The 16,467-nt window shown below is 46.2% G+C and overlaps 1 protein-coding gene across 1 annotated transcript; it reads right to left on the bottom strand.

Annotated features, from left to right (window-relative positions):
* Positions 1-7,882: 7,882 nt before the first annotated feature.
* LOC120381564 (zinc finger protein 2 homolog) lies at positions 7,883-8,560 on the bottom strand (the record flags this gene model as incomplete). The annotated part of the gene is made up of 2 exons (XM_039499733.1): positions 7,883-8,054; positions 8,088-8,560. Coding segments are annotated over 2 exons (645 nt in total), but the record flags the coding sequence as incomplete, so codon positions are not given.
* Positions 8,561-16,467: the final 7,907 nt, after the last annotated feature.

Below are 16,467 nucleotides of genomic sequence, written 5' to 3'. Positions count from 1 at the left end.
GCTCCTAGATAGAGAAGGTGTCTGGGACTCTCATTAGGCAGCACTCACACACCCAGAGCAGGGACACTGCATGGACACTGCCCAAGGTGGAGTGTGACCCACCAGATGCAGCCAAGTCATCTCCAGTCGCAGGCCATGAGGAGCAGGTCCTTAAAAGGGGAAGGGGCCCTGTGCTCAGGAGTCACTCACAAGCTTGTACCTCCAGTGAATGCCCTTCGCCCCGACCGCCTGGCCAGTGGTTCGCTGCATTGCAGTTCATTCTGCCTCGGGAAGACTTACCTTCATCGCACCGTCCATCGCGGCGCTGGGGGACACTTACTTGGCAGAATCCTGTGCCTGCCTCTTGGCTTCCCAGGGGTGGCTACTTGCAGCCCAGGAGAAGAAGGATGGTTCTGGTGAAAGGAAGACAAGCAAAGCTCTGGGAGGAAATTTGGGTGTGGGCTCTGCGCTGGGGGTGGGGGTGGGGTGCAGGAGTGGTGGTGCAGCTCCCAAAGTGACCAGTACACACAACCCTCCGGCAGCAGCTCCTAGATGAGTGGGGCCAGGGGATCTCCATGTGCTGCTGTCTGCAGGCGCTGCCCCCAGAGCTGCCATTGGCTACAGTTCCTGGCCAATTGGGAGCTGCAGAGTTGGTGCTCGGGGCAGGGGCAGCACGTGGAGACACTCCCCCCACCCCAGGGGATGCTGGGACATGCCAGCCACTTCTGGGAGTGGCACGGAGGGACGGATGTAGAGTGGGCAGGGAGCCACCTTAGTGCTGCTGGCATATCTCTGCACACCCATTGGCGGAGGGGAGCAGAGGCCTCCATGTGCTGCCTGGGGTAGGGGCAGAGCACGGAGCTGCCTCCCCTCCCGGGTCTATTACAGGAGTGGGTGGGTGGGTCTTTTGGCCTGCAAGGTGCAGCAGGTCGGACTAGATGATCACACTGGTCCCTTCTGATCTTAAAGGCTCTGAGTCTAAAAGGGAGAAGGAAGTAAAGGAAATTAAAAAAATAAAATAAACCAAGCATTGTAATACCAGGATGACTCCAACTGCTCATTATATAGTCCCACCCCTTTCTTCCTCCACTGGGTGTTTAATGACCTGTTGGGCTTTGGGACACTGATTCTCTCATTCCATTGATAAACTGAAACAACGTGACTGAAATTAAACCAATTCCCAGTGGAGGAATCATCACATTGGCTGGGAATCAAACCCAGGTCAATTGCTTGGAAGGCAGCTATGCTCACCACTATACCACCGGTGAAAGTCTCTGATTTTTCACACTTAGTGTCTGGTCACCTTACTTCTCAGCATGAGGCAAATGTCTCTGTGGTCTCTGCCGTTCATGGTGGGGAGTTTCCCCACTGATAACAGTTCTTGCTGGGTCGGGGAGGGGAGAGAGAAGAGGCCTTTATTCTGTTTCATTCCTCTCCATTTTCTATTCCTCCCCTTCCCTTCCAGGGTCCTCCCTTCCATTTCAGACTGTGCAGTGACACCCTCCCCTCACCCAGGACTCTCGAGCCTCTGGAGCAGCACGATCCCATGAGATCCTCAGTGACCAAGGGTCTTTTCCAACTTCCAGGAGACCCAGCTTGAGTCTAAAGGAAGCTCTGTCCTTCCTGGGGATCCTCTCTCCCTTCATGGAGATCAAGATCATGAAGCCTCTGCCTTGCCTCCTGGGTCTGAATTAATGTCCCATTTCCCACTATCTGCTCGAAAGAAACAAATGTTTCTAACCCAGGTGAGCGGCGCTAATTCAGCCGGAATCCTTCACTCACATTCCTTAGGAGATACAGACTCTCTGTGACACAGACTGACTGGGGTTCCTCTCTGCATGTCCCCAATGGGGAAGGAAAGACACTGAAGGGGAAGGAAGAAGATGGACAGAAGGAGTCAAATGGGGCTAGACCAGAATAGGACATTTTCTGCCTGTTAAAATGTACTAGACTCTAATTGCTTAAAACAAAACAAAAACCCACCAGCTTCTGTTTGAACCATCAGCTTTTCACAGAGCAGCCAAAGCGGTGAAGCACAGACACACATAACCACCTACAGCCCAAGTTTGTCTAAGAAGCACCTATAGTGGCTCATGCAGGGGGAAATACAGCTGTGGGTGTGAGCTCAGGCCTCACCCAGAGCATTGGTTTTCATTAGCCACGGAGCTTCCCCTACTTGCTTTGCCCAATTCACATGGAAAGTGCCATAGGAGGGTGATGAGAGTAAATTCTAAACTCTGAAATGCAGAGGTTGGCCCAGAGATTGGGATAAGGGGTTTGAAGAGAAAAAGCTCTAGGAGTATAAAACCAGACAGTCTCCAGGGGCAGGTCCGGTACACGCCTCAACAGGGAGCCATTCGGGGGAGGGGGCTTCACTCCCTCTTTTCAATGTCCTGAGAGGTATTTGAAGATGAAGATAACGCCATGGCTAACAGGTGACTGGCATGTCCTGGGTTAAAGAAAGGGACCTGGGTTAATAGACTGAAGATTTGCGTTACCGTCACTGTCTGACTCCCCTTCAGTGCAGAGCAGGTGTGTACGTTGCTGGGTGAAACGCAGAGACTCCTGGAGAGCAGGGGCAGCTGTTTCCATGGCAGAGAGCCTGGCACTTAGGACACTTTCTACACTTGCTGTTTTGAAGGAATTCAGTAAAATAACAGTGGAGCTACAATGTCTGGTCCAAAATTTCAGCCGCCCCTGGTGCAAAAACGCTCTTTTAGGATCTAAATTGGAGGCTCCCGGCACTAGGACACCTGACCAGAGAGCTCAGTAGTGGGTGTAAGAGCTGCTGACTCTGAGGGTCCCGGGCTAAATCCATTTGCAGGGGGAAGTGTTTTGATTTATTTGATGGATAATGAGCACCAGCTACCAGGGGAGAAGCCCTGAGAGTCGCTGCCATTCCAGCTGCTGCTAGGGCAGGGGGGAGCCCCAGGGGGCCAGCTGCTGCTCTGGCCACCCCAGAAGTGCTGCCAGAGGCCACCAAGCTGTGGCTGCTCTTGCTGCCCTCGGGACCACTGGTCAAGTGGTCCCCAGGCCAGCCGCATTGGCCGCTGCTTGGGCGGTCCCTGGAGCCAGTTGATTGAGTGGCCCTGGAGTCAGCCACTGTGCCCACTGCAGAAGTCACGGAGGTTGCAGGAAGTCACAGAATCCAACACTTCCACCACCTCCGTGACAGACACGGAGACAAACCCTTCCCTGCTGTGACTGCAGTTCCTGGAAGGAAAGAGAAGACCAGAAAGTGACGAGAGAAAGAAAAAGAGAGATTCCCTGTCACCTCTCTCCCTGCTGCCTCCCCCCTTGTATTCTGTAACCCCATCTCACTGGGTTCCCTGTGCTGGTGCCATGGGGGTGACACTAGAGTTCTGGGGATTTGGGGGGCTCTTCATTTCTCAACATTTCACACAAATTTGTCTTTGGGCTGAAATTTCTCCTGTTAGGCCTCTCAGTCAGAGCTGTACCCCACCCTGTTTGCGGTGGGGGGGGGAAGAGGGGAGATGTAAATTGCAGAGCAGGCAGAGAAGTCACCCATAAAGGGTCATATTGATCTGGTGACTGGTTCTGACTGGGGTCACATGTCCTCTGACACAGGCTCATGTGCAGAACATGGGAGCTCTGGCTTGTCCTAAATGCTGTAGAGTGTGAGTTCCTGGAAAGAGCAGGGGAGAGGGAGCAAGAGGAGAAAGGCAGAGACATTGAAGACGAGGAATTGGGGGGCAAAGAAGGAGAGAACAGAGAGACAATAAATGATTGAAGCAGAACAGGTGTCCCAACTCCATCTTGCTCATCACAGGTGTTCAGAGAGACAGGTAGTTGCGGGTTTTCCAGTGTCAAGTCTGATCTTTGATTCTAACAATGTGCATTGAAATATCAAGGGGATCTCCACGTACCTGATCTCTTCCCCTCTCCCCTTTTTTAGTATTAATTTTTATTTTGACGTGTTTGGCTTAACCGTGATCGTCTCTTTCCCCACCTGTATTGCAATTTGGGGTTTATGTTTATTTTGCCTCCCTGTTGTTCATGTCATTATAATTATAACAGCAAAGGAACCTGCAGGAGCAAAAACTGACTCAAAACTTCATTTCCCCATCGTGCCGGAACATCATACAAACAGCTCACGCAGCTGGAATCATAACACGCAAGGCCAGGGGATGGGAGATGCAGGTTTCCAAGTGTTCTGTCTTTCTCAGATGACACATTCCAGCCCCTTGTGTGCCTCCATCCTGTATGACCTGCTGGACTTTGACACATTTATTGTCCCATTCTATAGATAATGTGATTGTAACACAGTGTGACTGAAATTAAACCACTTCCAGATGAGGAAACAACAAAAGAGAAAAGCCGTTATTGCACTGGCTGGGAATCAAACCCAGATGAATTGCTTGGAAGACACCTACGCACACCACTATACCACCAATGCATCTGGCAGGAGCAGCTTTCCTGCAGGCTCTGTGTGCTGGCAAAGGGGGTGACGCACGACCACAGAGTTAATGAGCAGGGTGGATGGGCTGGAAGCTGCCTGACAGCAGGGAGCAGAGTTAGGATCCCAGAGTGACTGAAAGGGGGCAATGGTGAAAACAGAGCTCATTGGGAGCTGGCCCCACACCCATCCCACCCTTAGGAGAGGGAAACTGAAGCTCAACTTCAATCACAGAAAAATCTTCCCTGAGAAGGGGACAGCTTGTTTTAAAGACCAGGTTTGTGTTTGTTCCTGCTACATACGGAGGGGCTGGGTAGTGCTGATTCCAACCCCCAGACTCTGAGAGGATAAGGAACAAATTCAGGCTGCCAGTGACCTGCAGGAGGGAGATGATATTTTGACAGTGACGGACGCCTCGGCCTAAAGGCCTTTGTCTGCCCCCTTCCACTGACTGTTTGGTACTGGAATGCAGCCCCCACTCCTGGATCTCTCCTGGGGAAATAACGTTTCTGTGCAAAACACTAAAGCTTTTAACAGAAAGGAAGGAAATGGCCACATGATGGGACTAGGACATAAGGAATGAAACACAAGATGCTTCTCCCATCTGCATTGACTTTTAACCTTGTTTGTGGTGGTGTTGTATCCATGTTGGTCCCAGGGGTCCTCTGGGGTGCCGGGCATTGGCCACTTTCGGGAGAGTGGGCTAGATGAACTGGTCTGACTCAGTGTGGCTGTTCTTATGTTCTAACTGCTGGTTATGGAGGAGACGACCTTCCAGGCTACACAGAACTGAAGAAGGGTGCTGGGTTAGCTCCACAGCTTGTCTCTTTCACCAAAAGAGGTTGGTCCTCTGCAAGCTCTTACCCTCACACGCCTTGTCTCTCTTGGACTCTGAAAAGTGTTTTCTCTCCACTCCCCTTGGAGAGACATTAAGTTTCCCTTTGGGCAACTATCAGGCTGAAGCAATCGTATTGACTGTGACACTAGAATTGAAGATTTAATATTATAAATAAATGAGTCTAAACCTGAGGTTCTGGTTTTCACATTGGTTTTTCTAACTCAGTTCCCAATGCTCTTCTAGAAAGGCCTCCAGGCTGCCTGCCCAGCCCAGCAAAAGTGGCAAGGAGAAAGCCCACACTGCTGCTCTTTCAGGTAGTTGAAGGCTGCTATCAAACCCCCCTCACTCAGTCAGTCCCCAGGCTGTAGCAGTGCCTGGGATTCTTCCGTCCTAAGTGCAGGACTCTGCACTTCTCCTTTTTGAACCTCCTCAGATTTCTTTTGGCCCAATCCTGCAATTTGTCTAGGTCGCTCTGGACCCAAATCCTGTCCTCCAGCGCTTGGATTCTTTACATGCTTTCACAGAGCAAAGAGCACATGTTTCATGATTTCATAGGGCAGAGTTTTGTGCTATCGGGAGCTTTCCCTGTGTGAATTTGACAGGTGGATCAACATAGAGACACATTGTGACCCTTCTCAGGGAGCTGAGGGCTGTGAGTCTCCTTGTTGCCACCTGCCACAAGGAAGAGGGAGTTTTGCATTTGGCAGCTGGATGTTAGTGACCAAACTCACCAGCCTGCTGGAACTCAAGGACCCTCCTCTGAGCTACAGCAGCCACCTTAACCTTTGAGTTCCTTCAATGTGTCCCCCTCTGGGGCCAGCCTGGATCACCAGATACTCGGTGAAATCCCAGATCCTCTCTTCCCCAAGTATCCCAGGTTACTAGTTTTACTGTGGACCATTGCTACTGTATCTCACACACCACCTGAGTACAGTTATCGAACAAGCAAAAAATTTATTTAACAACGGATAGAGATTTAAACAAACAAACGTGAGTGATGGAAACCAACTGTTACCAACTAAACAAAGGCAGAAAATGATAGAATAGAAAGGCCAGCACAAAAAATTCTCTTCCCAGATCATCGGAGAGAATATTGCCTTAAACAACTGAAATACACTGTGATCAGATGCACTTCCTTCAGCTAGTTGGGGTTCTGCTGTTGTTCACCATTTCTGAGTGGAGATTTTAAATCACTGCTGTTTCTTTGTTAGCCTGTCCAGTAAATTAGAGAGTTCTCTCCTGTTGATAGAACTGCACTTCAGCTTTCTCCATGTCATCATGGAGGGATGGGGAAAAAGCAAAGCTGAAATAATAAATGAGGACTTTAGCAAAGAGTCATTGTCTTAAATTCTTCAATAAATCTGAGCTACATCCTATCAAACTGAACTAATATCCAATTGGGTGACCAAACAGCCTTCAGGAAAGATAGAAGCCCACATCACAGAGAGACAATACATGACAAAGAAAGTGTCAAGTGAAATTCCAGAGCAGGTTACATCTGATTATTCAGAATCGGGACAAGAGAGTCTCCCATCACATTGTCCTCTGATCCATTCAAACCTGCTTCCCTCATCCCTGTCTCCATAGTCAGTTATGTTATTTACAAATTTTTTAGTATAGTAGCATCCCCATAATGAGGGAAAAACAGACCTCTTGCCAGAAGTGGCTTTACAATAGATGGAACCTGGAATTTAAACTCTAAATGATCACACTGTATTTGGGATCCATTTGAATTCCCCTCCCAGGACTTTGACACTTTCATCTCCAGTCATAGCGACTCTGATATAGGATTAAAGAAGTCAAAACATCATCTGCAAGCACAGACAACGGAGAATGCTTCATCACATGACACTTTGAGAAGTGGATGGATAGAATGTGACGAAGATAAACTCTGCCTGGCTCAGGCAAAAGGTAACAGTTCTGCAGTGATGGGGAAGGAGGGAATCTCTGAGTCACCCCATCTCCTTCCAGTGTCACAGAAGCTGTAATTATACTTTTTTCCTGCCCCTGCGCCTCTTCATTTACATATAATTTGAAAAATTCCCACTATAACTGCTCTTCAGCACAACCCAGAGCAATGTGAGAACAACTGGCAAGGATACAATCTCTATAGTAGGTGACTAACAATAACTTTGCAATAGGAGGAATGGTATAAACGTGACGCTCCCTGGTTCCTCATAGGAAGGGCACACTCCAGTTACTTCTGGGACAATAGAAAGGACAAATAGGTCCATCTCAAAGGAGGGCGAACTGCAAAAGGCAAAAATGGGCCATTCATCTGGACAAGCTGAGGGATAACGGTGCTGCAAACAGTTCAAAGAGCTTTAAAAGTTACTATGTGGGAATCAGGAAAAGTATTAAAAAACAAAGTCTTGATAGCCCTAGAGATTTTTACAATGTTGATCTCTCTTGCAGATTCTCTGATGGTTAACATGGGCTGAGTGCCAAGAGAAGGTTTTCCCACACTCATGGCATTCATAGGGCCTCTCCCCTGTGTGGATTCTCTGATGCCTGGAAAGGGCTGAACTTTTAGTGAAGCATTTTCCACACACACAGCATTTATAGGGCCTCTCCCCTGTGTGGATTCTCTGATGGGTAATAAGGTGTGAGCGGTGATTGAAGGTTTTCCCGCACTCACTGCATTTATAGGGCCTCTCCCCTGTGTGGATTGTTTGATGACTAATAAGGTGTGAGCTGCGACTGAAGGTTTTACAACACTCATGGCATTCGTAGGATCTTTCCCCTGTGTGGATCCTCTGATGTCTAGAAAGGGCTGATCTGTGAGTGAAGGTTTTCCCACACTCTCTGCATTCATAGGGCCTGGTTTTCCCACACTCTCTGCATTCATAGGGCCTGTCCCCTGTGTGGATTCTCTGATGTCTAGAAAGGCCTGATTTGTAACTGAAGGTTTTCCCACACTCACAGCATTCAAAGGGCCTCTCCCCTGTGTGGATTCTCTGATGTTGAGAAAGGTTTGAGCTGCTAGTGAAGCATTTTCCACATTCACTGCATTCGTAGGGCCTGTCCCCTGTGTGGATTGTTTGATGCCTAATAAGGTGTGAACTGCGATTGAAGGTTTTCCCACACTCACGGCATTCAAAGGGCCTCTCCCCTGTGTGGATTCTCTGATGTACAGAAAGGTCTGAACTCTCAGTGAAGCATTTTCCACACTCACAGCATTTATAGGGCCTGTCCCCTGTGTGGATTTTCTGATGGGCAATAAGGTGTGAGCTGCGATTGAAGGTTTTCCCACACTCACGGCATTTGTAGGGTCTCTCCCCTGTGTGGATTCTCAGATGAACAGAAAGGTTTGATCCGTGAATGAAGTTTTTCCCACACTCCGGGCATGTATTTTTTGTCTTTCGCCTGAGGATTTCCTGTTGTGTTGTGGTTTCCATGAGGACCTTCTGAGTTCCCCAACAGGAAATAAATTTATCCACTTTCTCCCCTGGCTGGTTTCCTTGCTCTCTTTCTGGTCTGTGCTGAATCTCCCAGGAGTTTCCCTGCTCAGGACTCCTGGACACATTCCTTTTCGATCTTTGTGATAATGCTCTGTTTTTACCCACTGGCTCGACATTTTCAGGCTGAAAATTCTGCTCCTCTTTCTCACATGCCATTGCATCACCTGCTGTGACAGAGACAGAAACCTCAAACAGGGATGGAAAGGGGAAGACCAAACCAAAACAAGTGCTGAAGACAGGTCAAATAAAAATCAGGAGCTGAACTCCCCCAAACTCTTCCCCCAAATAGGAGAGAGGAGGGGGATGAATTCAGCCTTCACATCCCATCCAAATACGCAGGGGGAAGGGAGAAAGCTACTGCCTGGTGTCTGCTAGGATCTATAGGAAGCCATGAGCTATATTTACCCTGAGGATACGACCCCTGCTAGGGACAATAATGAACTGAGAGACCTCCCAAGGGCTTTGTTGGGTATCCCAGATGTTTCCTTCAGGCACTTACAGATTCTGGGTGGTTTAATGTTTCCTCACCTGTGTAGGGAGCTCTCAGGATCTCTCTTTCCTCTGAACCCTGGAGGTCTGGGACCCATGGCTCTTCCCCTTGTTCCAGCTGGGAGATCACATCAGGCTGGATAACAGGAAACCCTGCTCAGATGAAAGAAAACAAAGGAGTTCAGGTGATTTCATAAGACTTTGTCATAAAAAACATTCTATTAATTTAACTTCAGTGCTTAGTGTGATCTGGTGGGCCAGGGGCAGTTCTCACTGAAAATGCCAAAGTTAGGGCAGGCTGAAAAAGGGAGAGCAGATGCTCCCAAAACTGCTGGTTAACACTGAAGTTAAACTCACTGACCAGTCACCAACTGTGCTTCTGATCCCCACTAGGGTTATCGAGAAGCTGAAAAAAGAAATCACACAGCCCCCTTTATTGCATCCCAGTTCTCTGACTCCTAATCAGCACTTAGGCCCAGTACAGTGAGAGGTTATTTCAAAACTCTGCTCACATAAACAAAATGATCTTCTGACCCCAAAGGTCAGCCACATCACCAGGTCAGTATAGGTTTGGATATTACCCAAAATTCCATCCTTCCAGACAATCCTTTAGCATCTAAACTAAAGGTTTAAACGAAAGAAAGACAGAAAGAAGTTAAATGGAAAAGCAGTCAGATACATTCCAAAATGGATATATCAGGTTCTTAGCAGTATTGGTGAGTTGCTGGCTTGGAAGTCCGTCTGGAACACATCCATAGCTTGGATGGGTCATTCAGTCTTGTTCCATGGTTCAGTTTGTAGAGAAGTTGCTCCAGAGGCAGGCAAGGGGATTGAAGACAAAATGGAGAAGTTGCAGCTGCCCTTTATATTCCTTTTGCCATGTGGCTTGTACTTCCTGTGTCCCAAACACAAGATTCACAGGACGTGGCATGGAAAAGCCTTGAAGTTCTCATTACACAGGCATATCCCGGCATGTCTTGCTGACGCAATAGGTGTATCCTCTTGGTCCTTTCCATGGGCTCATTGTACAGATGATGACCCTCAATGGGCCATCAAACAGGCTAGGCAGTGTTGATGCCAATATGTCTGGGGGTGTCACCCAGAAACACTGCCCAAGTCTGGAAATACAGATATACCCTACATATCTATAACTCACAATACAAAGGTGATACAAACACAGAAACAAAATGATCATACTTGGAAAATCATAACATTTCCCCTGACACCTTACATGGCATATCTAGCATGATTCATTATATTATTTTATTATTAATACCAAAGTGTCTCACAATTCCATACAGCGTCACACTTGGTAAACCAGTGAATTTCCAGGACTAGTTCCCCAGGTCCTTGAAGATGCCGAACACTATGCTTATGAGGGATTGAAATACCCACATATGTGCTGGGAACACACACACAGACACTGTGTCAGTCTACACCCCTATGTTCACTCTTCTAGAAAATTATCAATTTTGTACACAGTATGGCTTGTGAGATATCATTTGAAAATGCATAATCTACTGAATATTATCCTCCTGTTAAAATGTGTAGTAACACTATCTGTAAAGTTATGAGATTTTACAGTATGAGATTACGGAAAAAGTTACAATTCTGGGGAACACCCACAGAGCAGTTCCTCAGAGACAGCCAGGCAAACAGCTGGTCAAACAGCCATTCTCCTGCAGGGGGAAGGTGTGAAGACATTGACATTCCATCATAGGGACCTATTGAAGCTGTTGTGGAAAACAACCACACGATTGATTTTGAATCAGCTCAGCCTGAGGCTCTTTTCTTGGTTAAAAGTGCGCAGGGGGCGACAGCTATTGTAATACTGTCCCCCTGAGCTAAAAATCACACAAGCCTTTTAAAGCTTAAAACCCCAAACAATGACACATACGTTGCACGTTAATTTCCTTATTTGGAATATATTGCAAAATATGATGCAGGTCAAAAGCAAGCTGAACAATCAGTTTTCCATATTCGGCCTTTCCTGTTATTGTTATTCCTAGTCTAGTTTGTGGTTTGACTTTTCTAACACTTCCATTGTGGTTATGTTTCAGAAGCTCGGTTACTGCAAATCAGTGTGTTTGGGGACTTTCCACTTCACCTACTTAGGCCCCTTATGCACACAAAGCCATTGGTTCCCCAATTTGGGGGATTTAAATTAAAATAAATAATTGGAGATATACCAATCTCCTAGAACTGGAAGGGACCTTGAAAGATCATCGAGTCCAGCCCCCTGGCTTCACTTGTTCCCCAATCTGGGGGATTTTCCATTCCACTTTGCCTTTCTATGCCCTTTACACAGAGAAGCAAGATCAGCTAATACTTCAGGCCTACTAGCTTGAGCAAAGCTCCAAAGCTCTTTCTGTAGACTTTCCTTCACAATTCTCATATCTCCGACAGACAGCCTGGCACCATGACTCAGCTGAGAACTGAAGTTGTTTCTAGTACAAAGGACAGAATCATAAAAAGAGGTGAGCAAAATGCTTCAGACTCTCTCTCTCCCCCCTTTCCCTCTGCTCATGACAACTCCTGAAGAGCTGAACGTGGGCGGCAGGGGTGGGTTAGGCCGAGTCCTGGCTGAAAGGAAAACCAGCCTGTCTCAGCACATGGCGAGAGAAACATTTGCCTTGTTTCAGCTTGTTAACTTAGACATTAGTTTGTGTTTTATCTTTGCATTTCTTTTGTAAACAATTCTGAGCTTTATGCCTCATTATCTGTATCTTAAAATATTTTTTTTGAGTGTTAAGTATCTTGTTTTATTCTTTATCTAACCGGTGTGGTTGGATTCAAGTGTGTTGGAAACTCCATCTGGGATAACAAGGCTGGTGCATGTCATTTTCCACTGATGAAATGACAGACTTCATATGAGCTTGCGTTGTTCAGGAGTGTGCTGGACAGGGAAAGATGCACATTTCTGGGAGAAGTCTGGGAGCAGAGAATTTTCTGGGGTTCTCCTGTGCTGCACTGTAACTTGTGAGTCACTGACTAGCAGCACTCAATACTGTGTAGCTGGGAGTGAGTTACATGCTGGAGACTGTGCGTTACCTGCCCAGGAGTGGCTGTTCTCACAGTAGAGCAGTGTAAAGGCACCACAGCTTGGGAACTGAGTCACACAGCTGTTCAACAGTCCAGGTTGCACTGTGGTTAATATCACAGACACTCAATTTCAAAGAGTCCCTAAAACACAGAGAAAGTAAATCCATGTCCCAGAAATCAAAGACTCCAGAGAGAGGGCAAGTCTCCCTGGCACTGCTTCTTGCTGACAGAGAAGTTCAGAGACAATAAGAGAGTCCTGGGAAGCTGGGAACAGGAAGCATGGGCTGGTGAGGTTCAGTGGAGAAAGGGAACAGGAAGGGCAGGGATATCACTGAATGCAGGATTTCAGCAGTACTAGATGTCAGGATAGCACATATTGCAGCCCACTGGAAAACATAATCCCAGCTATACATACAAAATGATCAGATCTAAATTAGCTGTTTCCACTCAAGAGAGAGATCTTGGAGTCACTGTGGATAGTTCTCTGAAAACATCCACTCAGTGTGCAGCAGCAGTGAAAAAGCAAACAGAATGTTGGGAATCATTAAGAAATAGATAATAAGACATAAAATATCATATTTCTAAAACAGCAAATGAATCCATGATACGCCCACATCTCAAATACTCCGTGCAGATGTGGTTGCCCCATCTCAAAGAAGTTTACTTGAGCAAACAGGAGCTATTTGACACTGCGATACGGCTCCTGTGCGCTGTTCCCAAAGTGTTCTGCAGCAGGGGAGGGTCTCTGGTAGTGTGTGTGTCACTGGCATATTGGGGTGATGCTGAAACAGGACAGAGTAGAGGTGGCATTGTGGGGCTGGCATGAACCTTATCTCTTCATTTCCTATTCCAAGAACCAAGAGGACGGGAATCCTTACCCAATGAGGTCACATTCTCATAGTTCTCCTGCATGACATCCCTGTAGAGGGCTCTCTGAGTGGGGTCCAGCAGAGCCCACTCTTCCCTGGTGAAGTACACAGCCACCTCCTCGAAGGTCACCGGCCCCTGAAAGAGCAAGAGTCCAACACTCAGTACCTGCTGCCCCACTATTCACAGAACAGCAGCACCAGGTAAATGGAGGCACATGTTAACAGAGTCCCACCCCATCTTGCTTAGAGCAGCCAGGAGGAATCAGAGGGTAGAAAGAAAGAATCTTTGTGTCTCCCACCTGACAGACGGAGGCAGGGTCGTCACATTTATCACATACCCACTAGCCAGAGCTTGATACAGGAGATGGGGCTGTCTCTGGACCCTGCTGGTGGCTCCCTGGTAGGAATCCCAACACTCTCCAAATAAAATATATGGAAGAAAGGGGAAGTCAATAGTAAAGACTATAAGTTAGGAGGTCAGATTTGTAGAAAATTGGTAAGGGAAGCTATCAGAAATCAATGATCAATCAATGAAAAATAAGAAGGAAGTTTTTAAAAGTATATTAAGTACAAAATTAATCCTAACAACAGTAGTGGTAAATTACTAGATAGAAATGGCAAAATTATCAAAAATAATGCAGAAGAGGTAAAAGTGTTCAATAAATATTTCTCTCCTGGATTTGGAGAAAAACAAATGATGTAACTCATATCATAAGATGTTGACGACGACACTTTCCATTCCAACAACAACTCATGAGTATGTTAAACAGCAGGTATTACAGTTAGATGTGTTTAAATCAGCAGGTCCAGATAACAAGAGTTTTGAGAGACCCGGTGGAGAAGCGTGGTGGACTGTTAGTGTTGATTTTCATTAGGACTTGGAACACTGAGGAAATTCCATAAGACTGGAATAAAGCTAATGCTGTGCCAATATTTAAAAAGTGTAGAAGAGATGACCCAGCTAATTACAAGAGTGTTAGTCTAAAATCGATACTGGGCAAGAGAATGGAGCAGCCGATACTGGAGTTCATTAATAACCAATTAAAGGAGGGTAATATAATTAGTACCCATTAACAAAGATTTAGACACAATAGATTGTCAAACTAACTGGATATCCTTACTGGATGAGATCAAAAGTTTGGTTGCAACTAATAGTATTGATGTAATATACCTAGACTTCTGTAAGGCATATGACTTGGTTCAGCACAACATTTTGACTAGAAAACTAGAAAGATACAAAATACACAGGGCATATATTAAATAGATTAAAAACTGGGATTGTAAATGGGGAACTATGGTCAGTGGATTTCTTTCTAGGGGCTTCCCACAAGGACTGGTTCTTGGCTGTGCTATTTAACATACTTATTAATGACCTGGAAGAGAACATAAAATCATCAGTGATAAAGTTTGCAGTTGCCACAAAGATTGGGGTGGTGGTAACTAATGAAGTGTCAGTAGATTCGGCTCCAGCACTGGGAGTCTGGGAAGTTTTCCCAGCCCTGGCTGGGGTTATTTCCTGTTCCACAAAGAGGGAAGTTCCATTCCCAACTCCTGTGCCTTGAAATTAGGCCCTATCTGACACTACACCCCACATTCAGCATAGTGGTAGGAGTATAAAATGATTAGGCCATAATTATTAGGCATTTTGTGCAAGATGCGTCATGTGCAGTGTCATTGGAAAAGTTGTGATTGGCGAATATGATTATCCTATTTGTGTGCATGGATCATGTTTGTTATCTGAAGTTATGGATATTGACTCTGTATCTGAAGAACAAAACATGTCAAACCAATCTGAGAGCTTTCTTTAATAGGATAACAAGCCTTGTGGATAAGGAGAAGCGGTGGATGTGCTATACCTAGACTTTAGTAAGGCATTTGAAACGGTCTCACATGATATTCTTATCAATAAACTAGGCAAATACAACTTAGATGGGGCTACTCTAAGGTGGGTGCATAACTGGCTGGATAACCGTACTCAGAGTAGTTATTAATGGTTCCCAATCCTGCTGGAAAGGAATAACAAATGGGGTTCATGAGGGTCTGTTTTGGGACCGGCTCTGTTCAATATCTTCATCAACCATTTAGATATTGGCATAGAAAGTACACTTATTAAGTCTGCAGATGATACCAAACTGGGAGGGATTGCAACTGGTTTGGAGGACAGGGTCATAATTCAAAATGATCTGGACAAATTGGAGAAATGGTCTGAGGTAAACAGGATGAAGTTTAATAAAGACAAATACAAAGTGCTCCACTTAGGAAGGAACAATCAGTTTCACACATGCAGAATGGGAAGAGACTGTCTAGGAAGGAGTACGGCAGAAAGGGATCTAGGGGTTATAGTGGACAAGCTAAGTATGAGTCAACAGTGTGATGCTGTTGCAAAAAAAGCAAACATGATTCTGGGATGCATTAACAGGTGTGTTATGGGCAAGACACGAGAAGTCATTCTTCCGCTCTACTCTGCGCTGGTTAGGCCTCAACTGGAGTACTGTGTCCAGTTCTGGGCACCACATTTCAAGAAAGATGTGTAGAAATTGGAGAGGGTCCAGAGAAGAGCAACAAGAATGATTAAAGGTCTTGAGAACATGACCTATGAACAAAGGCTGAAAGAATTGGGTTTGTTTAGTTTGGAAAGAGAAGACTGAGAGGGGACATGATAGAATCTTTCAGGTAGCTAAAAGGGTGTCATAAGGAGGAGGGAAAAAACATGTTCATCTTCGCCTCTAAGGATAGAAGCAGCAGCAATGGGCTTAAACTGCAGCAAAGGGAGGTTTAGGTTGGACATTAGGAAAAAGTTCCTAACTGTCAGGGTGGTTAAACACTGGAATAAATTGTCTAGGGACGTTGTGGAATCTCCATCTCTGGAGATATTTAAGAGCAGGTTACATAAATGTCTATCAGGGATGATCTAGACAGTATTTGGTCCTGCCACGAGGGCAGGGGACTGGACTCGATGAGCTCTTGAGGTCCCTGCCAGTCCTAGAATCTATGGATCTATGAATAAGAATGGCCATACTGGGTCAGACCAAAGGTCCATCCAACCCAGTATTCTGTCTACTGACAGTGAACAATGCCAGGTGCCCCAGAGGGAGTGAACCTAACAGGTAATGATCAAGTGATCTCTCTCCTGCCATCTATCGCCACCCTCTGACGAACAGAGGCTAGGGACACCATTCCTTACCCATCCTGGCTAATAGCCATTAATGGACTTAACCTCCATGAATTTATCCAGTTCTCTTTTAAATGCTGTTATAGTCCTAGCCTTCAGAATCTCCTCAGGCAAGGAGTTCCACAGGTTGACTGTGCGCTGTGTGAAGAAGAACTTCCTTTTATTTGTTTTAAACCTGCCGCCCATTAATTTCATTTGGT

Source organism: Mauremys reevesii, linkage group 14 (assembly GCF_016161935.1).
Source record: "Mauremys reevesii isolate NIE-2019 linkage group 14, ASM1616193v1, whole genome shotgun sequence".
NCBI classification, from domain to species: domain Eukaryota; kingdom Metazoa; phylum Chordata; order Testudines; family Geoemydidae; genus Mauremys; species Mauremys reevesii.
This window is presented reverse-complemented; position numbering and strand designations above follow the sequence as displayed.